The sequence below is a fragment of the Mixophyes fleayi genome, chromosome 3, assembly GCF_038048845.1.
Source record: "Mixophyes fleayi isolate aMixFle1 chromosome 3, aMixFle1.hap1, whole genome shotgun sequence".
Taxonomy (NCBI): Eukaryota; Metazoa; Chordata; class Amphibia; order Anura; family Limnodynastidae; genus Mixophyes; species Mixophyes fleayi.
In genome coordinates this window covers 118,030,259-118,051,877 of record NC_134404.1, presented here as the reverse complement: position 1 = coordinate 118,051,877, position 21,619 = coordinate 118,030,259, and the positions used below count along the sequence as shown (strand labels likewise).

The following is a 21,619-nucleotide window of genomic DNA, read 5'->3' as shown; positions in this document are numbered from 1 at the left end:
AAATTAAATGCTTTGTGGTTTGCCCACATGATGTTGAATACTGTTGTGTCAAAAAACAAAGGTATTATGGGACCGATACCTTTATTGGCTAACCAAAAAAAAAAAAGATATTGCCTTTCTGCTCCACGGGAGGATTCTGTCCTCCCTGAGCTCGCCTCATCAGGCAAGTTTAGGATTGCCTACAGTAATGTAATCCTAGAATGTGCAGTGTTAGGGAAGGGTGAAGCCTGCTGACAGAGGCTGATCAATTAGAATGGTCAGTGCTTCTAGAGACCTTTTTATTTTCCACGCACTATGTATTGTGAAAGCAAACATAGATGCAGTTTCTAGAAATTGTTTGAAATCAGCCACTATCTCTGAGTATGTGGGGGAGGAAAGAGCAGCCACTCTATTGGTTAGATTTATGCAGGACCCTGTAACCTCAGTTCTAGAGAGCAGCTCTGTGACTCTGCGTTAAAGCTGTTAATGCTCAAGACTTCTCTGTTCAGTGATTGCACCTGGTAGATGTAAATGATTGGCAGAAATGCATGTGTTCTCTAAGCCGCAATGTTATAACAAGGGCATTTTACACTTTCAAAAATGTCCATGTCTGTTTAATTGTGTATTCTATAGTGACCTATTTGGCCCTTCTCATATTACCAGTTACAGGTCATTTAGTGTTAAGGCTGAATGACCAGATTAAAACATGGTGCTTGTAGTGTTCAAGTTATATGTAACAGGCACAACTGCATAGTAGTAGTAGTCTGTGTAAATGGAGATCTCATTCTTGGAATCTATGATCTCTTTAAATGGACACCATCAACATGTAAACATTTTTATTTATTTTTTTAATATAGGGTATTGCAACAGAATTAGGCCATGTGCGCTCTGGCAGCCTTTTTTGTTGCAGATTTTTAGTGGTAGTATTTGACATGTGCTTTTATTAATTTGCGTTTAACTTGCATTTTTGCTAGCATTAGAAAGAAAGGCATTGCTAATTTGTTTACCGATGGTAAATATAAAAATAGAGCAAAAATCCTTACAAAAATAGCTAGTAAAAACACTGGTGGGAATGGTGACACTAGAAAACAATGATATCTAATGTCAAACTGATTTTATGTTTGTTTCACTAGCATTGAAAACACTAGTAATAAGCATGTGTTAAACAGAAAGCAATAAGAATATTAACTTCATATTCTTCATTACCACCTTTTAAGTACATGATGTGTCTCTACAAGATATTTACAAAGCAATTGTTTCTCTTTGTAGTGTCTTCCTTCATTCACTCAATGGATAGGCAACCCTATGAACTCATTAATGGTCATACAGTTATATACTGTGCTTTTACAGTATAGTTAAAAGTAATTAGATATTGAGACTGAAAGAGCAAATGTACAAGGATGGCAATCTCAGTACCAACCTGTAGGAACATCTTATTTGAACAATAATACAAAATTAATACTCTTGTGCAAAGCATAAAAACTCATCTTCAGTCTATAGTTAAGCATAAATATAGATTATATACAGTTTTGATAGTGTCCTTTGAAATATTAATCACACCACTTTGGTGTATCCTTTTTTGTCTTTGCATGTGTACCATTAGCTGTCAGGCATAGTTATGGCTCCATTACTGTAGCCATTAGTAGGCTCATCTTGTATATGGCCTTATTTAATTAAGCCAAAATGAAAGCTTTTAGACCAGAATTCCCATATGTGTTTAAAAAAAACAAAAATGAAGAGTACAATTAAGGACTGCTATGTATGTGATTATCTTATGGCTCTTGTATTTAGAAGTGCATTCTTCTGTTCAATAGGGTTGAGAAAAAAGAGCGAGCTAGGTTGAAGACTGTAAAGTTTAATTCAAAAGCAAGAGGAGACAAAGGGGTAAGTAGCTCAGATTAACCAAAATAGGAAAGTATGTTGTGCATGCGACATTGCTCAAATGACTGTCAGCGGGCTAATTTCAGATATGGTGTGTTATTTTCAGCCATATATTTTACTTCAATTTGCAGTCTTTATGCAGCATGTTTACTGGGTCACCTGTACAAATTAGTTTTTAAACTGTGTAATGGCTCATATATACAGGCACTTTGCTCCAGCTTGTGTGGTCACAGTGGGTTGCAACCACAGAAGCCTGAATATGATGCCAGTACATACTGATAATTTGCCAAACACTAGTCAAACAATGAATACAGCAAGTAACTTTAATGGACTTTCAAGCTATCAGAAATTCATTGTGTGATGGTGAAACATTCACTATAGACACACACACACTTTTTTTTTTTTCTTCATAAGTAAACATTGAGCAACTACAGGTGAAGTAAATAGTATAATATTGTATAGATCCTTGTATTACTGGGAATTTACCACCAACAAAATGACACAAATATCTGTTCTTATGTAACACTGTAAATCTTTGTGGTAATAAACCATCATTGGTTCTGTGAACAGATATTTGTGTAAGTTTATCTGCAATATTGTGTATTGACGTGCAAGAAATTAATTATAATTAAAATGAAATATCTTTTACATACATCCAGTTACAGTCCATGCATGTTACAAAAGGTTGAGTTAAAAGTGCTTTCGTTGCTGGACATTTTTCTTCTAGGGTTATGGTAATTGATGAATCCCATTGATTCCCTGCTGCAGTGAGCTTGAGCTTACTTAGTTCTCGCACCTGCTGTTGGCCACTTGATTAACAGGTATCTCAGAAAGCTATTTAAAAACCCCTACCAGTGATGAGCAACAATTACATACCAGGAAAGGTATAGACCTCAGCAGGTGAGGATTTGCACCATACTCTTCATTTAAGTTCTGTAGATTTTAAAATATTACACTAAAAGAAACAAACTTGATGGTTTAGCATCACACCATCTATCATCATAATGAACTACTAAACAAATACCCCTCTCGCCCTACCCGCATGTCTTCCCATCCCCTTCACTTATATAGAAACTTTAATATTCAAAGGGAAATCACTACAAAGTATTGTGTATATTGGAGAACTCGTATACGCTATGCATTACTATGTATGTATCTTTAAATAGCAATAAACATGTACCCTTATACTTTCCTCTACCAACCCCCATTTTCATTCTGTACCTTACCTTTTGAGTTCGGTAAAATCAATTTAAAAAAATAATAATCATCCAGTGCTCCTACTTGAATTTCTGATGACTGTGCTACTATGTGCCTGGAGGTGACCCCTGATGAAATTGGGCCGACCCTGCATTTTCAGAGCTGGTCGTAGTAGAGTGGAATGTGGAACCTGCTTTCTGCCACAAAATTGGCCTGCTAGTGTAATTAAGTAACTTCCAGGGCAGAATTTTTTGCCTTAAATGAATGGAGATCCCTCTACTCTTTAATGTGACCAATCTGCCAATGTCTGTAAGGACATTTGGAAAAAAAAAAGTGTAACTAAAAATATGTTGTGGTAATTTCTTTAGGATAACCTCAATATATCTTCCAATATAATTTCATGACTTCAGCAGCCTTGATTGTGGTTTCAGATTTACACTCATATTATAATATACATAATGCTAATTCATTTAAAACTATTGATTAGTTTGAATGACAACATTCATGAAAGCAAATTATTTTATTGATGTCTGTACAATGTACTTCCCATCCATCTGTTTCAATGAGCTAAGAATTGCCATGTAGTCTAGCACATATAAAGTGGAAGACTGCAGAAATCATAATGCCATTTGAAGTCCCAAATCAGTGTGTAGTGCCAAATGCTTGACACCCTGTTTAGTGAGACAGGATTGCACATATGAGCAGGATCGTGGGTGAGGGAGGGGGCAAAGATAGTGTTTGGCTGGCTCTATACATTTTATTTTCAGTTGTTTTAATTGTAAAAAAAAAATGATTTAAAAGATAAATCACAGCATATTTATATGCAAATGTTTAGCGTAGTGAAGATTGTGGTGCTCATGTCACTTAACAAATATGTCACATGCTGCATTTAGAGTGCTTTAGTGTTAAACTACAATTATTTTATAGCCTGCCTTTCAGACATGAGTCAATCTCCCAAATATAGTCATATATTACTGTGTATATATTTCAGTTACTTCTAATAAAAAAAAAATATTGCATGGAGACTCCGTTTGGTGTAAACACTTACAGAAATTTTGTTTGATATGGTGTTCAAAAAGAGCTTGGAGAATTTTCCTCCAGTGGTTTTAATCTTACTCATTGGTGCTGCTTCTAAGTAACAAATACTCAGCTCCTTATGACTGTCCTATGGAAATGCAGGTGGCTGAAAAAGAACATGCTGCATGTGATAATTTGCATGTTGTGATTTTGTAATTTGCTAAGCGAAGGTGCTGTTTTCAATCTGCATTTACTAATGTGTTAGGTGAAATTCATAATGTTGCTTTCAATTAAAAAAAAAAAACAAGTTCTACATTTTAAAGAAGTCATATAATTTAAAACTGCAATTCCATGAAAAAAATATTGGGGTTTTTAACATCCTTGATTTACTATAAGAAGATACATGCCAGTGTTTGTTAATACGTACCCTTTTTTTTCCATCCAGCTGCAGTTATATAATTTATAGATAGCCAAGCATCAGGTTTTTACCTTGCTAGTTCACAGCATAATGCCCTTCTTCCTTTGCCATCATCCAGATGGAGGGAGTTCATTGCCTCGGGTCAAGTGACCCTCTGCTAGAGAACAAGCCTAAGTGCTGAAATGCTGCGGAGACTCACTGCCTTGCAGTGACAGCCATCAGTCTTCCCCACATAGTGCATTTGCAGATGGAAGACTGTGTTTTTTTATGACATCCTGGAAAAATAATGTAGCATTGCAGCTTTAAATTACAAACTTCTGCTTTTTTCTGCTTCTCTTTAGTATATTTGTTTTTCTGGTTTACTGTAATGGTTTAATTGTCATCTAAACTTTCTCTATAGCCTGCAGCACAAAACACTAAATTATAATCAAAATCATGCAATCATTTCATTATAAAAAGTGCCATATGAAAAGTTTCTATTTTACATAGCTTATTAAATTTTAATCTTTTGGCAATCACAAACATTAGGAAATATCAATTGCACAGCATAAAATCTTTTCACGATCAGAACTACTGAAACATTACATCTTCCTATTGAATGGTTATCTGTTTCTGGAAATGTTTATTTCAGCTGGAGGCTAAGTGTATACAAATAGATCTTTTTCCTGAAGGAATATTTAGATTTTTTCAAACGGGAAATGATTTTAAATCGGGCAATGCAGCATCGGTTTAAAATTGTGACAGTTGTCTACTTTGTCCCATGCATTATTTTATCAGTGTTGGATTGTCATACATTTAGTTTTCTTTAAGACTGAGAAAAGGAAGTACAAACTTAAATGATGTGAAGTATTAGAAGTGATATATGGTATAATTTGCTAACAAGTTAAAATGGTCTTTTATATTCTCATGATACATGTTTGTTTTGGGGTTATTTTTTTTCCTTTTGTGTCTGTTTTATTCTTATGAAAAATGTTAGATTGTTAAATATCCAAAGTTATGTATGCTTTTAGAAGATTTATTTTGACGGCATGTAATAGGAATGATTGCAAACTATTTAACTAAATTAACTGAGTGATGTCCTTGTTCTTTGAATGTCTGTTTGTACACACACTGTGTACTAACACTGCACCACAAAACGCATGAGATGAGTTGAAAAAAACTACGCTTGCCATTGATAGAGAACTGCTTTCTTTTATAACTCAACTCCCTTTTGTCTTTTGTTTTCTTTTTGTCCTGTTTTTCTTTCATTGTAGTACTACTGTGTTGCTTTCTTGTCTGTGCTTATGTTGAGAAACTAGGCTAAATTATAAAATGCAAGTTGATATATCCCTCTTTTCATTTTATTTGTTTTAAAAGATAGAATATTAATAATAGAGCATTACTGACTTTCATGAAATTAAATAATCATGTGTTGTCTGCTCTGTCTGAGGGGGAAAGAGAGGGTTTGTGGGAAAGACTCATAAAACCCACTTCACTAGATCTGACATTCCAAGATGTGCCTTAGCTCAACAATCTTTGTTCTCGTCTTCATCTGACATAGTAAAAACACATTCATAAAAAAAAAAAAAAAGTTTCCAGGACTTAAGGTGTGGCTAAACATAGATCACATAGAACACAGAGTTTTAAAATTTGATAACTGCCTTTTCTTAATATGAGGGTGGACAAAATAGATTCAAAGGCCAGTCAAAGCAACCAATAGAAATGACTTCCAGGGGCATATTCAATTAGGATTTGCGAGGCTGCGCGTGTAAAGTGGTATTACGGTACCTCAACATCACTTATTTCCCCTCGAAACCCTATGGGGTGCGCACAGACATCCACGATTTTGCAGTGTCTGGACCCGTGCTGCCTCGCTTAATCGCTGGCGCGAATGCTAATTGAATATGTCCCCCAGAATTTAGTCAAGGTACAGTAAATGTACCACTGCCACCTGGGATTTGTCTGTGATGACTGCTGTGTGCAGGAGAAAACAGTGTAAATGTGCACAGTTCCCCCCTAGGCTAGTCTATATAGGTGCGCCCATATTCTGTAAGCTCTAGAGTCCTGCATCTCACAAGGCTCCTTGTGTCACTGGGCTGTTTAGCAGCTATATGCGCTGCTATGGATATTATCATGCCCATGCTTTGTATAATATACACCAGTGTAGCTTGTAGCTTATCTAATATTTAGCACTACTAGTGTGCAGCAACACCCTAATATGTAAATACATTTGTTTGTGCTTGTTGCAATCCTTTTTTGTGGGTTTCCTTTTTTCTTGCTTCCTGATGTCCGTCTGGTGGACTTTAATATTACTAACACAAAGCTTCGGTAACTAGCAGTTTTAATTAACGTCCTACCTTTTCTGGGCTTTTTGTATATCTGACAATCTTTCTTTTTCTTTTTTCTTTTTTTTTTTGTTGATGGACAGACCATATATCCAATACATGTAGTTTAAAATGAAATGGGAGTCATTGCAATGAAACAATCTGTAATGCTTACAGAATGCTGTGGCACCTCCAGCTGGGGAATACTGTTAAAATAAGTTCTGGATAGAAAAAACTGCACATTAAGGGTTTGTCCACACTTATGTGCTGTTGAGACGCCATTCATTCAATTTCAACCTGTATTATGACATTAGTGAAAGTGAATTATGAGCTCTTTCCCACCATTGCATTCTGAAATTTGAATGCCGTATTTTTCATGCGGTAATGCTCACTACCGGTACAATAGTAAAGCGCAACGCATGGAAAAGTGTTTAAAAAGGAGTCTAATGCGTGCATTTTTTGTGTTTTTTTTTTTCCATTTTCCCTGTGCATTTGTGTGAGGAAGCCCTTTAAGGCTGTGTGTACAAGAATATGAAAACTGCATTCATTAGAACATTGCACAGATTTCTGATACAATAGACCGTGAATTGTTAAATCTGCCACATTTTTGTGGTGACTAGTGGGGCATTAACACTTCAAATATGAGCATTCTGGTGGACAGTTTGCACTCTTGTGCAAGAAAACATGGCACAAGGACATAAAAAAAATAAGGAAGTTTATATATATATATATATATATATATATATATATATATATATATATATATATATATATATATATATATATATATATATATATATTTGGAAGAAAGTGAAAGTAAACAAGGTGGCCAGTTTGTGCCTTAAAAAATAAAAGCTTGTCCACTCACCCTTATGTGAGGTGTTTATTTTGTGAAAGAGTTGATAACAGGCTATGAGTAGGTGCTGGTACTGTAGATTAAATCTGAAGGTGTCAAAGTATACATTTACAATGACAAAATCCAAAGCTGTAACACTGAACGTAAATATATCCTTATCACAATTTTTTTTTTGTTCTCATACACTATCTACAATTGGGATAAACCATAAATTAAATCATCTTAACTATAAATGTAATAGATAACCAAATATGCATAGGCACAGAATTAAATCCATACTAAAATTTGTTTCACATTGTATTGAAAGCAGTCTTCTGAAACGAGATGTGATTATAGTATAAATACCTACCTGTGAATGCACTCTCACCTCAATTCATAAATTTAGATATCTTCTCCACTTCTTACCTAACAAATTGCAAGTGATCTGCTTGGAACAAAAACAAAAGTAGCAATTTTTCTGCTGCCCCACAAGTAGTTATTCTCACTTTATTATTATTATTATTATTATTATTATTATTATTATTATTGTTTGTTAGGTTCCACAAGGTTTCCGCAGCGCCGTACACAGCACAAACAGTACACTATACAGGGTAAAACAATACAGAACAATAAACACAAAGTACCAGAACTTCAGAAACTCCAAGCAGGCAAATACTGTAAAGACGGAGGGGAGAGGGGCCCTGCTCATACGAGCTTGCATCCTAAGGGAGGGTAGACAAAATCAGGCACAAGAGGGAGCCAGTGAAGCAAAGGGGAGAGTAAAAAGGAGCCAGGGAGAAACAGAAGAGGTGAGCGGTTAGGTGGATGGTTGGTAGGCCTTAAGGAACAGGTGAGTTTTAAGTGCCCGCTTGAAGGAGCACAGATTGGGTGAGAGACGGATGGAGCGAGGGAGGTCGTTCCAGTGAAGGGTGGCAGCTCGGGAGAAGTCTTGTATTCTAGAGTGGGAAGAGGTAATCAGAGTGGAGGAGAGACGGCGATCGTTGGCCGAGCGCAGGGAGCGGGCGGGAGTGTGAATGGAGAGGAGGTTAGAGATATAAGGGGCAGTAGACTGGGAGAGAGCCTTGTAAGTGGTGGTGAGGAGTTTGAAAAGGATTCTGTAGGGGAAGGGGAGCCAGTGTAAGGCAAGACAGAGAGGGGAGGCAGAGGAGGAGCGGCGTGAGAGGAAGATGAGTCTCGCAGCCGCATTAAGTATAGAGCAGAGGGGGGCGAGGTGGGAGCAGGGGAGGCCCGTAAGGAGGTGGTTGCAGTAGTCGAGGCGGGAGATGATGAGAGCATGGATGACCGTTTTGGTGGCATCTTGAGAGAGGAAAGGACGGATGCGGGCAATGTTACGGAGTTGGAAGCGACCAGCTTGGGCAAGGGATTGAATGTGGGAGGCAAAAGACAGAGAGGAGTCAAGAGTGACTCCTAGGCAGCGGAGTTGGGTGACAGAGGAGATAGTGGAGTTGTTAACAATTATAGAGAGGTCATGGTGGGAAGGGAGTCTGGGGGAAAGACAATGAGTTCAGTTTTGGAGATGTTAATTTTAAGAAAGCGTGAAGACATCCAGACTTTATATACCAATGTTTCCCAAACCCAGTCTTCAGGGACTCCTAACAGTGCCTGTTTTCCATATGTCTTTTCTGAAGCACAGGTGTATTCATTTATCACTGACACATTTTGAAAGCTCTACAGGTGATATAATTATTTCACTTGTGACCTGGAAAACCTGCACTGTTAGAGGGCCTGAGGACTGGGTGTGGGAAACACTGTTCTAGGCCTTTGTGTAGTTAAACTTAAAACATAAAATACCTTAAAGATCATACCTACAAGCAGAAATGTACCATGATTACAAATGCTGGTAACTTAGCTACAATAAATTGTATGGAGGACCTTTCCGTTTATCTGATATTACTGTCCTCGGTGCTGAGGCAGACCGGTTAGTGAGCCTGCCACTAAGAAGCTCAGGATTTCTCCCAATGAATATACCCAAACATGTTTGCTATTTTTTTATTATTTTTTTGCATTGTAGGAGTTATTTGTATAATATTTAAGAGACATTTATTACTGTACCCTCAATTTTGCATCATGGCTTTTATTCGCAAAACAAGCACATAACACTGGAAACCAGCATTACAGATTGTTCAATGCAATATTTGATGTGGAAGTCCCTTGACATTTAAGCTGCATGTTGTGGAAACACTGGTCAGCATCCACTGATCTGCTAGTGCGGGGCATTTGTACACACGGACATTAGACATCCTTTGTTTTGCCCCTCCTTTTCTTCTTCAGCAGTCATTCAATGACAAGCGTAAAAAGAACCTCTTTTCCCGAAAATTTCCATTCTACAAGAACAAGGACCAGAGTGAGATGGAAACCAGTGATATTGACCGTAAGTATGTGGAGTATAATGGGGCAAGCGCTAGAAAGGTTTGCTAGTTTGCAGTAGGGTGTTACAAATGAGGCATTTTCAAGAGCATTAGATGGTTCTCAGTTTAAACATTAGTATTTGCCCCTTTACGACAATTGTTTAAAATTACCTGAGTGTTTCAGTGCATGCTAGGAATGTAGAGCGTGGTTGCAGAAGGGTAATGGTGTACATTAACAAGTGTTTGCTAGCTCGTTCCATAAAGCATGCACTGTATTATGCAAGGTAATAACTTTAAATTATTTGTTAAAAAAAATCTTTTCTAGAACTAGTTTAAATGGTAGAATATCAAATTGGAAAATTATCAAAAACTACTGCATGTTAGGGTTAGTGACGCTGAAGCTTTCTTTGTTTTCAAATCTTCGCGACAGCGTCTGAACTATTCCTGTGCTTGGAAATGCCTTTTCCCCCGTAGCGCCATTTTTGTATATGTTACTGACGAGTGTTTTCTCTGTGATTATTTTTGTTTTTGTTTGCTCTCTGGGACTACAGGAGATCCCTGACGACATGGGATCAAAAGGCCTGAGTAAGTGACAGAAAAACCACCACCTGAATTACCAATCATATCATTTTTTTTTTCTCTCTGTAGATAGAGGATTTCTTGCATTTGTTCATTTTAAAAATAAAATAAAAATTAAAGTCTCTTCAAAGTGGCCATTACTTTTGGCATGGTTAGTTTTTACACACCATGAAAGAAATACTGGAATAATGAAGATCTAAATGATCCCTATGATCCCCTGGCCTTAATTTTTTCTTTTTCTTTTTTTTAATGCAAAAAGGCCTTATTTTATATTATAACATGTTTAAACACATAGCTTTATATCTGTTTTAATCATGCTTCTGATGCACCATATTTCCCCAAATTAAGTCTGTATTACATTGAGACATTGTACCCCACCCCCATGTAGTGACTATCACTTTGTAGTAAAAGGCACATTGAAATCCTCTCCTAAATCCTGCACAGGCTCCATTTTCAGTGCGAGTGTATTTTACATACAGCATTCAGACAATAACTTCTATTAAGAATTTTTTACTTTTGCTCTCTAGTGTCACATTTCTCTCTCTCCCTGTGTGATTACTAACCTAGTTTTTTGGGGGAAAAGCTAGTAATCATATGTGTTTTTGTTTTTGTTTTTTTAAGTTACATGTTCATGATAGTAATTGTATGGAACCTAGCAATGACCATACTTAATAATTGTGCTGATCTTGTGCTCATATTTAGTGATTAAGCACATCAAGTAACTAAATGGAGTTACTATAAACTTTTTGTATATGTCTCCACACGGCTTGCGAAAGATGCTTGCTGGACATTTGTATTTCCAGTTGATCCAGTGGATCTTTTCTGTGTGAAGACCAATCATGCACACAGTAATGTGTCAAAAGTACAATAAAAAGGGCTGCTTCTTGGACATTACATTATCTGGAAAATAACTTTTTTTTTTTTGCTTTATTGAGCAAGCAAATTAAACAAAATGCAAAGATGTTCACTTTCTATCATGATAGTGTTGCTTACAATTAACTTTTTTAAACAGAAATAATGAAGCCTATCATAATCTTCAAACAGTTTGCAAGCAACTGTACCTGTTAAAATTAATTTTCCCCGTTTACAGAAGGTCTAGCCAGTGCATTCAATTTTTCATATCTGCCAAGCGACTTTAATATGAAACCACAACTATTAAGCATGTAATTGTTTACGAGACCTAAGTGGTGTCACTAGAAATGATTTGTCATCATAAGCTTTTGATGTTACACTTCCGATTTAAACTAAATCTTTAAAATATAATCTACTCACCATGTTCCATCCAAATGTTTTACATGGTAAAGCACTAATATGTTTTGTAACCTGACATTAAGGTGTCTTCTGTGTCAAGGACCCCTAATTCTGCCAAGTCCCTTGAAAGATCTATATACAGATTGTCTGTGTGAAATGCTATTGATGAAACCTGCAAGGAGCAAGTCTGAAGCCCTTATAGCCGATTATATAAGATACTAACTTTAACTTGGTTAAATATAACTTCATACAATTTTAAATGGAACCTTTTTTTAACCATCTTACCATCAAAACCATCAGATTAATTTGGTCCATACCCCAGGATTTATACCTATTGGTAGTCGCGTACAGTCTGACACATCATGTGGATGTATTTTCTTGGCATAACAGAATGGAACATTTTGAATGTGATCTGTGCAGAGTCTAGAGGTGTAACAGCTGATGGGACAAGCCACAGTCCTGTTATCCAACCGGCTGTCATCAATTCCCCTGACTTTGTGCTGCTCCCACATTACAATTTGTCCAGGCTGTTAGACCTGGCAAATACACAAAAATAGGCACTAACTTATGGGGGCGGTACACCTGTGTTTATACCTGGGATGTTAAGGGGGTGTCTGTGAATAGAGTAAGACTGTTTAAACTGTATTTTGGCACAAGTAAAACTTTTAAAAATAACATGCTGTTTGCATGGGGAAAAAAAATAATGGTCCCTGCAGGTTTTTTTCAATTATTCTCCTCAGTTTAACATTTATACACCAACATATTTTTATTCAGTTCTCTTTTTTTTTTTTTTTTTTTTTTTTAAATAAAACAAAAATGTAGGTCAAATATAATTAGAATGAATTAATTGAAAGTTCATTCAGAATGGGCCCATATACTTCAGTTTGGGCCTTCTGGTTTCCCGCATAGGCCTGTTTATTAGAGCACATTTTATTTGGCACATGTTTACTATTTTCTTAATAGTAAGCTAGTAACAAGGAAAAAACATGTTGGTAATAGATGTAAGTATCTTAAACAGATACGATTCCCAGAAACATAAAATATATTCTCCTTTTCTTGCACTGAGCAATAAGGGCTTAATTCCTGGCTCCATATCTGTTTCAACTATTGTATGTGTGATTCCATAAATTCATTTTCCTCTGTTAACAACAATGTAAACTTTATTTTTGTTACATTAATATTTCACATTTTTCTTTTGTTCCCATGTAATGTTTATCCCTCCATTTTCCCCCATTGTTGCATTTCAGAACATGTAACCTCTAATGCCAGCGATAGTGAAAGTAGTTACCGTAAGTGTTTTATGCTTCTTGCTTTCTTATTAAGGACTGATTGTGTCTTATCTCACACTACTCTCTCCCACCCTTTCTGGTTTTTCATGTCCGAGCACTGCACAACTGATATTAAGTCTCTTACTTGTTTGTTTTCCAGTGCCAATATTCAGCTCACTCCAGTACATCTTTAGAATGTCAGTGTATACAACATTTCTTTGCTAATCTGTTATGAAATTCTGCAATAAATATCTTTTGCAATACTCTTCACAACTACATAGTGGAAGTTTCATATAAACATTTGTTTTACCGCAATTACTTTTCTTAATACTGGTTTTATGACGATAAAAAAAAAAACCTGAAGGTTTTGAAATTGTTTTTATGTTCAATTTCTTTTTTTTTTTTTTCTGCTGTCTAACATGAAAGTAATCTTGATTACAGATGAGTATGGATGTTCACAAGGTCTATTATACTAATACTTTATATTCCTGATATACTTGGAAACCTCAACATGCTGTCCTCGTATCCCTTTTGTACCAACTGAAGTTGTTCTTGTGGCAACATTATATAAGCATTGGAAATAATTTCAAACAATTTTATATATTTTAAGCACAATGCATATTTAATATCGGACTTATTTCTGGAAGCTGGCATTGAGGTTTCTAAAGTTTCTTAATTCTGCCTGTGGATCTCTCTGCATGAATAATTTGAGTTGCTTCCCATCACAGCTGCATGTTTTGTCTTGAATGCCCTGGTTATTTGTTTTTTTGGAAGGATGGTGTAAGTAAGAAGCCGTTACCTGACTTACAGAATTCACGTAACCTTTTGATGAAGCAGATGTAATTTAAGAGTTTGTAAAATTGAGTAAAGATGGGATAATAGCTGAAATTTAGGTCTTCTGACAGTAAAAATTAATCAGAATGTTTATACGAACAGCTGTCATATGTAACAATAGCGTTAACAATGTTACACACATACAAGTGTATGCTGTTGCAATATGGCCACGTTTGTTTAATGTTTGAGTTACCATCAACCAGCAGTTTTCTATTTTTGAAAGTACTTATTTTTTTAAGGTTGGTTTTTATCCCGTATGTTTAATGGTGAAAGCATGTTGACCGTGCTGTTTGTGATGTGCTTCTTAATGGTTACTTTTCGTCAATATAGTATTTTGTTATATCGAACCTTTTGATGTTTGTTTTAAGTTAAACATTTTAAAATGGTGATTCATTTCCTTGTGCATTTTGTATGGAATTTTGAGATTTTATTATAAATTAGTCTTCCAAATGAGTTTTCATTACAGATCCTTTCATGGTAAGTATCTCTTGTAATTCTAATCTAGATTTGGAACTTCATGACAAATACATGCTAATTTATTGGTCACAAAGCTCAAACTTAATTGCATGTGAAAATCCTTTCTTATTTTTAAAGAACAAAACATAATGGAGTTAGGTTGTATAGATATCAGGCTTAATAACTATATTATGGTATTAATATTTTGCTAATGTGTAGTCTGTGTTCATAAACGTTTACTATGATCTGTCACATCGTTCTCTCTCCATACACAGCATTTACCTGTACAATAAATATTGACTTGTAAATATACAGTCTAGGTCTTGTGTCCTCACAGCACTTTTTTCTTGTCAGGTGGTCAAGAAGAGTATGTTTTATCATATGAACCAGTCAATCAGCAAGAAGGTTTGTGAAAGCGTGTATATACTGTCTATGCTTCCCAGAATGTTCCGACCTGCTTTTTGTTAGAGCAATCGTTATGGACTCGTCCACACCCATCAGCTTTTATTGAGCTTTTCGCATGTTAATAAACACATGGAAAGCAGTGCCATAGGGACCTGGGATTTGTTGAGCCCTGTATTTCTTTAAAATCTGTGGCCATTTTCCCAGCACATTTAAGACTATATGTTAAGTGTTTGAAACCTGGTCATGTCAGGATGGCCAGCCTCATGGTTAATCAAAGTAGAGTCTCTGGTTCATTTTTGCCATAGATTACAAAAACACCAGGCAGACCCATGGAAAACCCTCCCATTCATGTGCCTAAAGAGACTGTTGAGTGTAGTTTATTATATCCTCTCACCATGGGAGACCAGGAAGAGATCAGGTTGTGCCAAGATTCCCAACCTTGTTACTTCTGCAACCTTAAAAATGACTGTTTAAGCCACAACCTCTGCAGAAATGTGACCTTAAATTATTATTCTTGGTTTGTAAGGAGCCACAGTGCTCATCATTGCACAGTGGGGAAAACAGGACATACCTGAAAGAGGGACATACAAGGTAGCCAATATAAATGCAGACATGAAATCCAAGGGTAGGGATGACCTACTCATGAGAAAGCTTGCATTCTACTTGGAAGAGGACAGAGCTAAAATAAGAATGAGTGTGATTTAGAGTGGGTACGATTTGTGAGTTATTTAGTGTGGATAGTATAGTTGGGAGTAGAGTAAACCTTAATAAAGATAATGGTTTTCAGAGATGGTTTTGATTTGTACACTGCTGGGAGAGTCTGATCAGGCGTAATAGAGAATTCCGTGATCAAGTACCAGGAGAGAGAGATTGTTACCAGAGGATTGAAGTGAGGGAAATGCCAGGAGAAGATTGCAGTAATAAAGGCTGGAGTTGAGCGAGGATAAGTGCTTTGGTATCATCTTGGGTAAAAAAAGAACATTTTCTGACAATATTTCAAAGCTGGAGGTGACATGGTCTGAGAGAGAGACCAGATGTGAGCAATAAAGCAGAGAGGGGGAAGTTGAGTGCGACACCAAGGCTGCTGGCTGACGAGACTGAGAAAATTGTGGTGTTATTGATGGTGGGGGAGATGATGAATTCTGTTTTAGTAGCGTTGGGACATCCATATGGAAAAGGTAGAGGGATGGTTGCACAAGTTTATTCAGAAGCCAGGAGGTCAGGGGAAGAAAGGTAAATTTGGGTTTTGTAATGGAGGGAAAATGAGCAAATTAGTTCCCCAAAAGTGTTGTACAGTTAGAAAAGCAGAGCCATGAGGGACCCCAACAGATAGTGTGGAGGATGTGCATGAGGTAAGAAGTGATCCAGAGATTGTGTAACAAAGGCCAATTAAGTGAAGGGTGTGCAGGTCAATAGGGTGAACAACCGTGTCGAAAACAGCACAAAGGTCCAGTAAGATGAGTAAGGAGAGGTGACCCTCACACTTTGCAGTAAGTACATCAATGATCACTTTTGTGAGTGCAGTCACAGTGGAATGTTGGGGACGGAAGCCAGAGGAGAGAAAGTGAAATAGGTTATACACTAGTTGCTCAAGTAGCGGCACTTAGAGAGATAGTGGGATAAGAGATGTTTTGGTTGTTTTCTTTGTTCTTTTTAGCAGTGGTGAGATGAGCAATTGTTTAAAGAGGTTGGAAGTATGCTAGTGGAGATACAGTGTGTGAAGAGGTGTTGGCATGGAGTGGAGGAAAGGGAACAGTTGGGATGGAATAGGGTCCAGGGAATAGGTTGTAGGTGAGGTGATGAAATGATTGCAGTGATTTAGTGGTATATTTACTATGCTGCAGTTCTGTAGAATTGCCAATTCCCATTGCTTTGAAGTCCTTTTCTTCGAATGGCAATTTTATTAAAGACAAAACCCGATGGGCTTTGGCTTTAATAAAAGTGCCGGTTTAAAAAATGAATTCAAAGCGCCGGGAATTGGCAGTTCAATGGGACCGCAGCATAGTGAATATACCCCTCAGTCTTCGATTGCTGAAGAAAGTTAATTGAGGGTGGGATGGGGTCTGTAGGAGGTGGGTGGGGTAAGGTAAGCAGGATTTAGCATAAGGAAATATGATGTTGTTTTTGTCTTTTTGGAGTAGGTAGCAAAATCATGGACTGTTAAGTTGAAAGGGGGACAGAAGCAAACTGAATGTGTCAGATGACAGGAATTGGAAAACTGGGTAGATATTAGAAACGTGATATATGTTTGCTTGGCAAGTGAAAGCAGTTTTGTAAGATGACGGGAAATTTATAGTGGAGGAGGTCTACATAACAGGGAAACTTCCTACAATGGTGCTCACCAGTGCGGGAGAACTTTTGCAGGTAGCAAGATTGCTTGGTGTGCTATGTTTGACTATATTTGGTGACTGAAGCTGCATTGTCTAGGGCTGCAGTGAGTATATTGTTGTAGAAAGTAACAGCCTGGTCAGTGCAGGAGAGAGTAGTTGTTTTAAAGGAATGAGAAGTGGATGGGCTTCAAGAGGGTCGCTATGTGTATTTGGGTGCAGGGGGGATGATGTAAGGTGAAGCTGAAGGAAAGGGGGTTGTGGTGGGAGAGCTGGAAGGCCAAGTTGGAGAAACTAGAGCAAAAACAGTGAAAGACCAGGTCAATGGAGTATCCACTGGGAGAAACCAAAGGAGGAAATAAGTGAAAGAATTTTTTTTTGGGCAACAGAGACAATAGGGTTGTCAGTGGAGTTAAAATCACCTAGTAGGAGAGTAGGCAGGTCAAAGGCTATGAAATAATTAAGCCAAGCAGCAAGGTTGCCAAGGAATTGGGAAACTGGACCTAGAGGGTGATAAGTGACAGTAACAGAAAGGTGCAGTAGAGAAAAGAGATGGACAGTGTGACCTTCAAAGGAAAACAAAGAGTTCTGAGGGTATGACTGGGAAGGTGCAGTAGAGCAGAAATTTTTTAGGGTGGGATAAGGAGTGTGAGCAGATGGTGGGAATTTCACGAATGCCATGATTGGGTGAGAAGTCACCAGCAGCCATAAGTAGGAGCAGGGCGAGCAAGAGATGCAGATCTGCACATATTTCATTCTTGTTCCAATTCATAAAAGTAAATAAAGAGAAGCCAATAAGTCAAATAACACAAATTATATACTTTTTCAGTTCAGATAATTAGTCAAGAGTGTTAATCTATTGGATGAAAATCAGATGAAAGATTTTGTGGCCCTGTCATATTTAAAAAACATAAATCTAGTTCTTCACCATACAGATATGTAAACACATACCATGCCTTGAACAAAGGAGAATTCTGAGGATCTCCGAAAGCGTTTTCAATGTACATCATTCTGGAAAAGGTTACAAAACAATTTCTAAAGACTTTGGTGTTCACTCTCTACCTGACAGTGTACAAATGGAGAAAATTCACCACCATTGTTACTTTCTCCAGGAGTGGTCATCCAACATACATCATTCCAAGAGCAAGGTATATAATTTTCATGGACTCAAACAACAACAGGGTAGCATGAATTGGATCTGCAGGACTATCTTGTACTGACTAATGTGAGTATTCTTATTCAGTGTTTGATCCATGAACAGTGTGCATGGGAGAATAGCAAGGAGAGAGCAAATAATCTCCAAGTAAAGAATATTGCTTCCTTTTTAAAGTTTGTAAAAGACCACCTAAATGAGCCAAAAGTCTACTGAAACTATATTCTGTGGAAGGATGACTCTACAATAGAAATTGTTGTCTATAATGAGAAGCTATATTTGGAGAAAACTAAACACTTCATTCAAACATAAAAACCTTATCCCAACCTTGAAACACGGTAGTGGTAGTATCATGTTTTGATGCCACAGGACCAGGATAACTTGCCATCATTGGAACTATGAATTCTGGATTGTACGAACAAATTCAACAGAAGACTGTCGGGGTACCTGTCCATAAGGGTTGATCTTGGAGTAAGACAACAACCATGAACAAACAATGCAGTCTGTGAAATGGTTGAAGCAGAAGAAATTCAAAGCCCAGATCTTAATCCAATCAAAATTTTGTGGAAGAACTGAAGTGGGATGTTCATGTAAGAAAGGCCACTAACATCCATGAGTGGAAGAAGTTTTGTAAGCAGCAATTGTCCAAAATTGCACCAAGCTGATGTGCGGCTCTGGTCAACAATTACCATAAATGTGTGATCCTGAAAGCATAGATTCACAAACTTTCCTACAAAGAAATTTAATGTTGGATCATTTTGATCAATAAATGAATGAAAAATAAATCCTTTTATGTGGTTTGATTTTATTGGGTTCCCTTTATTTTTCTGTCTTTATATGAATGTCTGAACATAATGAAGGGTCACATGTATGGAGAAATTCCGAAGGATGCTCAAACTTTCTAACACTACTGTATTTACTCAATTTCTTGCCTGATTTACTCTGCTCCAGTCTTTATATAAAAAAATTGAATGTACACACATTAACCCTTTGTATGGATTCTAAACCTCTCCCTTTTCCTTTTTAGTCAATTACTCCCGACCAGTAATTATTTTAGGCCCAATGAAGGACAGAATTAATGATGACCTGATCTCTGAATTTCCAGAAAAGTTTGGGTCTTGTGTCCCACGTGAGTAATTCCATAGTTCATAACTATAAGATGTTTTCTGTCTGTAAAGATATCCACTTTCATACTGGAAATGACAGAAAAAGGTTGTTGACTATAATAATTGAAGAAAATGTTTAAAACATACCTAAATACTAGGGATGTATGGAATTAAGGATTTTGTTTGCAATGTGACATCTATCAAGATTTTGGTTCAGCCAGATGCTTGTACTTCAGCCATATGCACATATGATTTAATCATTTTAAGCCTCACTTGCTTAATAATAATCATAAATTTGACCAAATTAGTGATTTTGTTTGGTATTCCAGAGTTTTTTTTGTCAAAAGGAACCATATTTTGAGTGCATGTTTAGATTAGGGATACTGTGTACACCTATTTCACATTATGCCATAAACCTTAAATTCTTTCAAATTTGTTGCAACACAATTTAAAATGACTTCACTAAAGTCTTTCACTGAAAATACCCATACTTCTCTATACTTTAGAGCAGGGCCGTCCAACCTGCAGTCCTCCAGGTAACTACGAGCCCCAGCATGCTTTGCCAGTAGACAACCTGTTAATAGCTGGAAGGGCATGCTGGGAATTGTAGTTTCACAACATCTGGAGGGCCGCAGGTTGGACAGGCCTGCTTTAGAGTTATCCAACTCGGTGTTGTAAACATTTTCCAATAAGGGATCATCATCATTTATTTATATAGCGCCAGCAAATTCTGAAGCGCTTTACAATTAGGAGCAAACACCGTAATAAAACAATACTCTGCAATTTAGACAGAGAGATAAGAGGGTCCTGCTCGCAAGCTTACAATCGATAGGACAATGAGAGTTTTACATGAGGTCAAGTTCCACACATTGCATATTGGTCCAGCCAGAATGAAGAGAGAGAATCCCTATGGGGCCATATGATCCAGTCACAGCAATGTTGGTCAGAGGGTTATAATTCTGTGTGAACTGTGTAAAGGAGGGTGATTAATGAATATTATAAGTTTGCCTGAAGAGCTGGGTTTTCAGAGAATGCTTGAAAGTTTGAAGACAAGAGGAAAGTATTATTGTGTGACAGGAGTAATTCCATAAAGTGGGTGAAGCTGGATAAAAGTCCTCTAACCGGAATTGGAAGCATGTAATGAGTGGATGAGAGACGCAGATCAGAGGTGTCAAGTTGGTAGATATTTTGAGACAAGTGAGGAGATGTATGTCGGTGCAGTTTTGTTGATGATTTTTATGTAGGTAGAAGTATTTTATATTGGATTCAGTGAAAACAGGCAACCAATGTAGAGACTGATAGAGTGGCTCAGCAGAAAAAAAAAAAATATTTACAAGGAAAATCAATCTAGCCTCTGCATGCTGGATAGATCGTAGGGGTGAGGGCTGATTTTGGGAAGGCCAGTAATGAGGGTATTAGCAGAAAGACAGTCGGTAACGCGGTACAACACAGATGGAGAGAAATTTGGAGAGCATAGAGATGATATCTAAAGGAGCTTAATAGTTTTCCAAGAGAAGAGGTATAGCTTGAGAACAGCAGAGGACCAAGATTTTCTAGCTTAGAAGCTTACCAGAATGTGATGTGCATATACTGCTAGCTAGAGAGCTTTTCATCCCTATTCTGTGTCATGTAGGCTGTTCATACAGACAGCAGCGATATAAGATACAGAAATGGCCACAAGGAAATGGTGTCTGCATCTTTCCATGTCATACTTTTTGTTCCTGCCTATTGGAACACCATTTGTGAGGCAGCATGGGGAATAATTGATCTCTTGCCAACAGCATACTTGCATTGCATTCCATTTACAAATCACAGAGGCTTGTCTGCAAACGATCTGAGTGTGATTCAGTGATGAAGCCTGAATAACAATTAATGTGAGACATGTACGGACATGTTTTTTCCATTACTTCTCGCAATCCGCATCAGCCATTATATTTTATTTAGGTTTTTGGAATTTACTTTTCAGACACCACTCGACCAAAACGGGATTATGAAGTGGATCGGAGAGATTATCACTTTGTCACTTCCCGGGAGCAGATGGAAAAAGATATTCAAGACCACAAGTTCATTGAAGCTGGGCAATACAATAATCATCTCTATGGCACAAGCGTACAGTCTGTAAAGGAGGTGGCAGAACGGGTAAGATTTTATCAAACTGCACCTTTTTATAAGCAATATCTTTTCTGGTTCCAAGTTTTTAACCAGCTCCTTTTCTTTTTTTTTTTCTTCCTCTGTGTTTCA

General features: G+C 37.2%; 1 protein-coding gene across 1 annotated transcript in view; it reads left to right on the top strand.

Moving 5' to 3' along the window:
• DLG1 (discs large MAGUK scaffold protein 1) overlaps positions 1-21,619 on the top strand; it is a 150,511-nt gene that overhangs the window by 125,209 nt on the left and 3,683 nt on the right. The window contains 7 exon segments of the mRNA XM_075202242.1: positions 1,794-1,863; positions 9,923-10,022; positions 13,077-13,118; positions 13,524-13,559; positions 14,742-14,792; positions 19,300-19,401; positions 21,345-21,517. Coding sequence (XP_075058343.1) covers positions 1,794-1,863; positions 9,923-10,022; positions 13,077-13,118; positions 13,524-13,559; positions 14,742-14,792; positions 19,300-19,401; positions 21,345-21,517 — 574 coding nt within the window.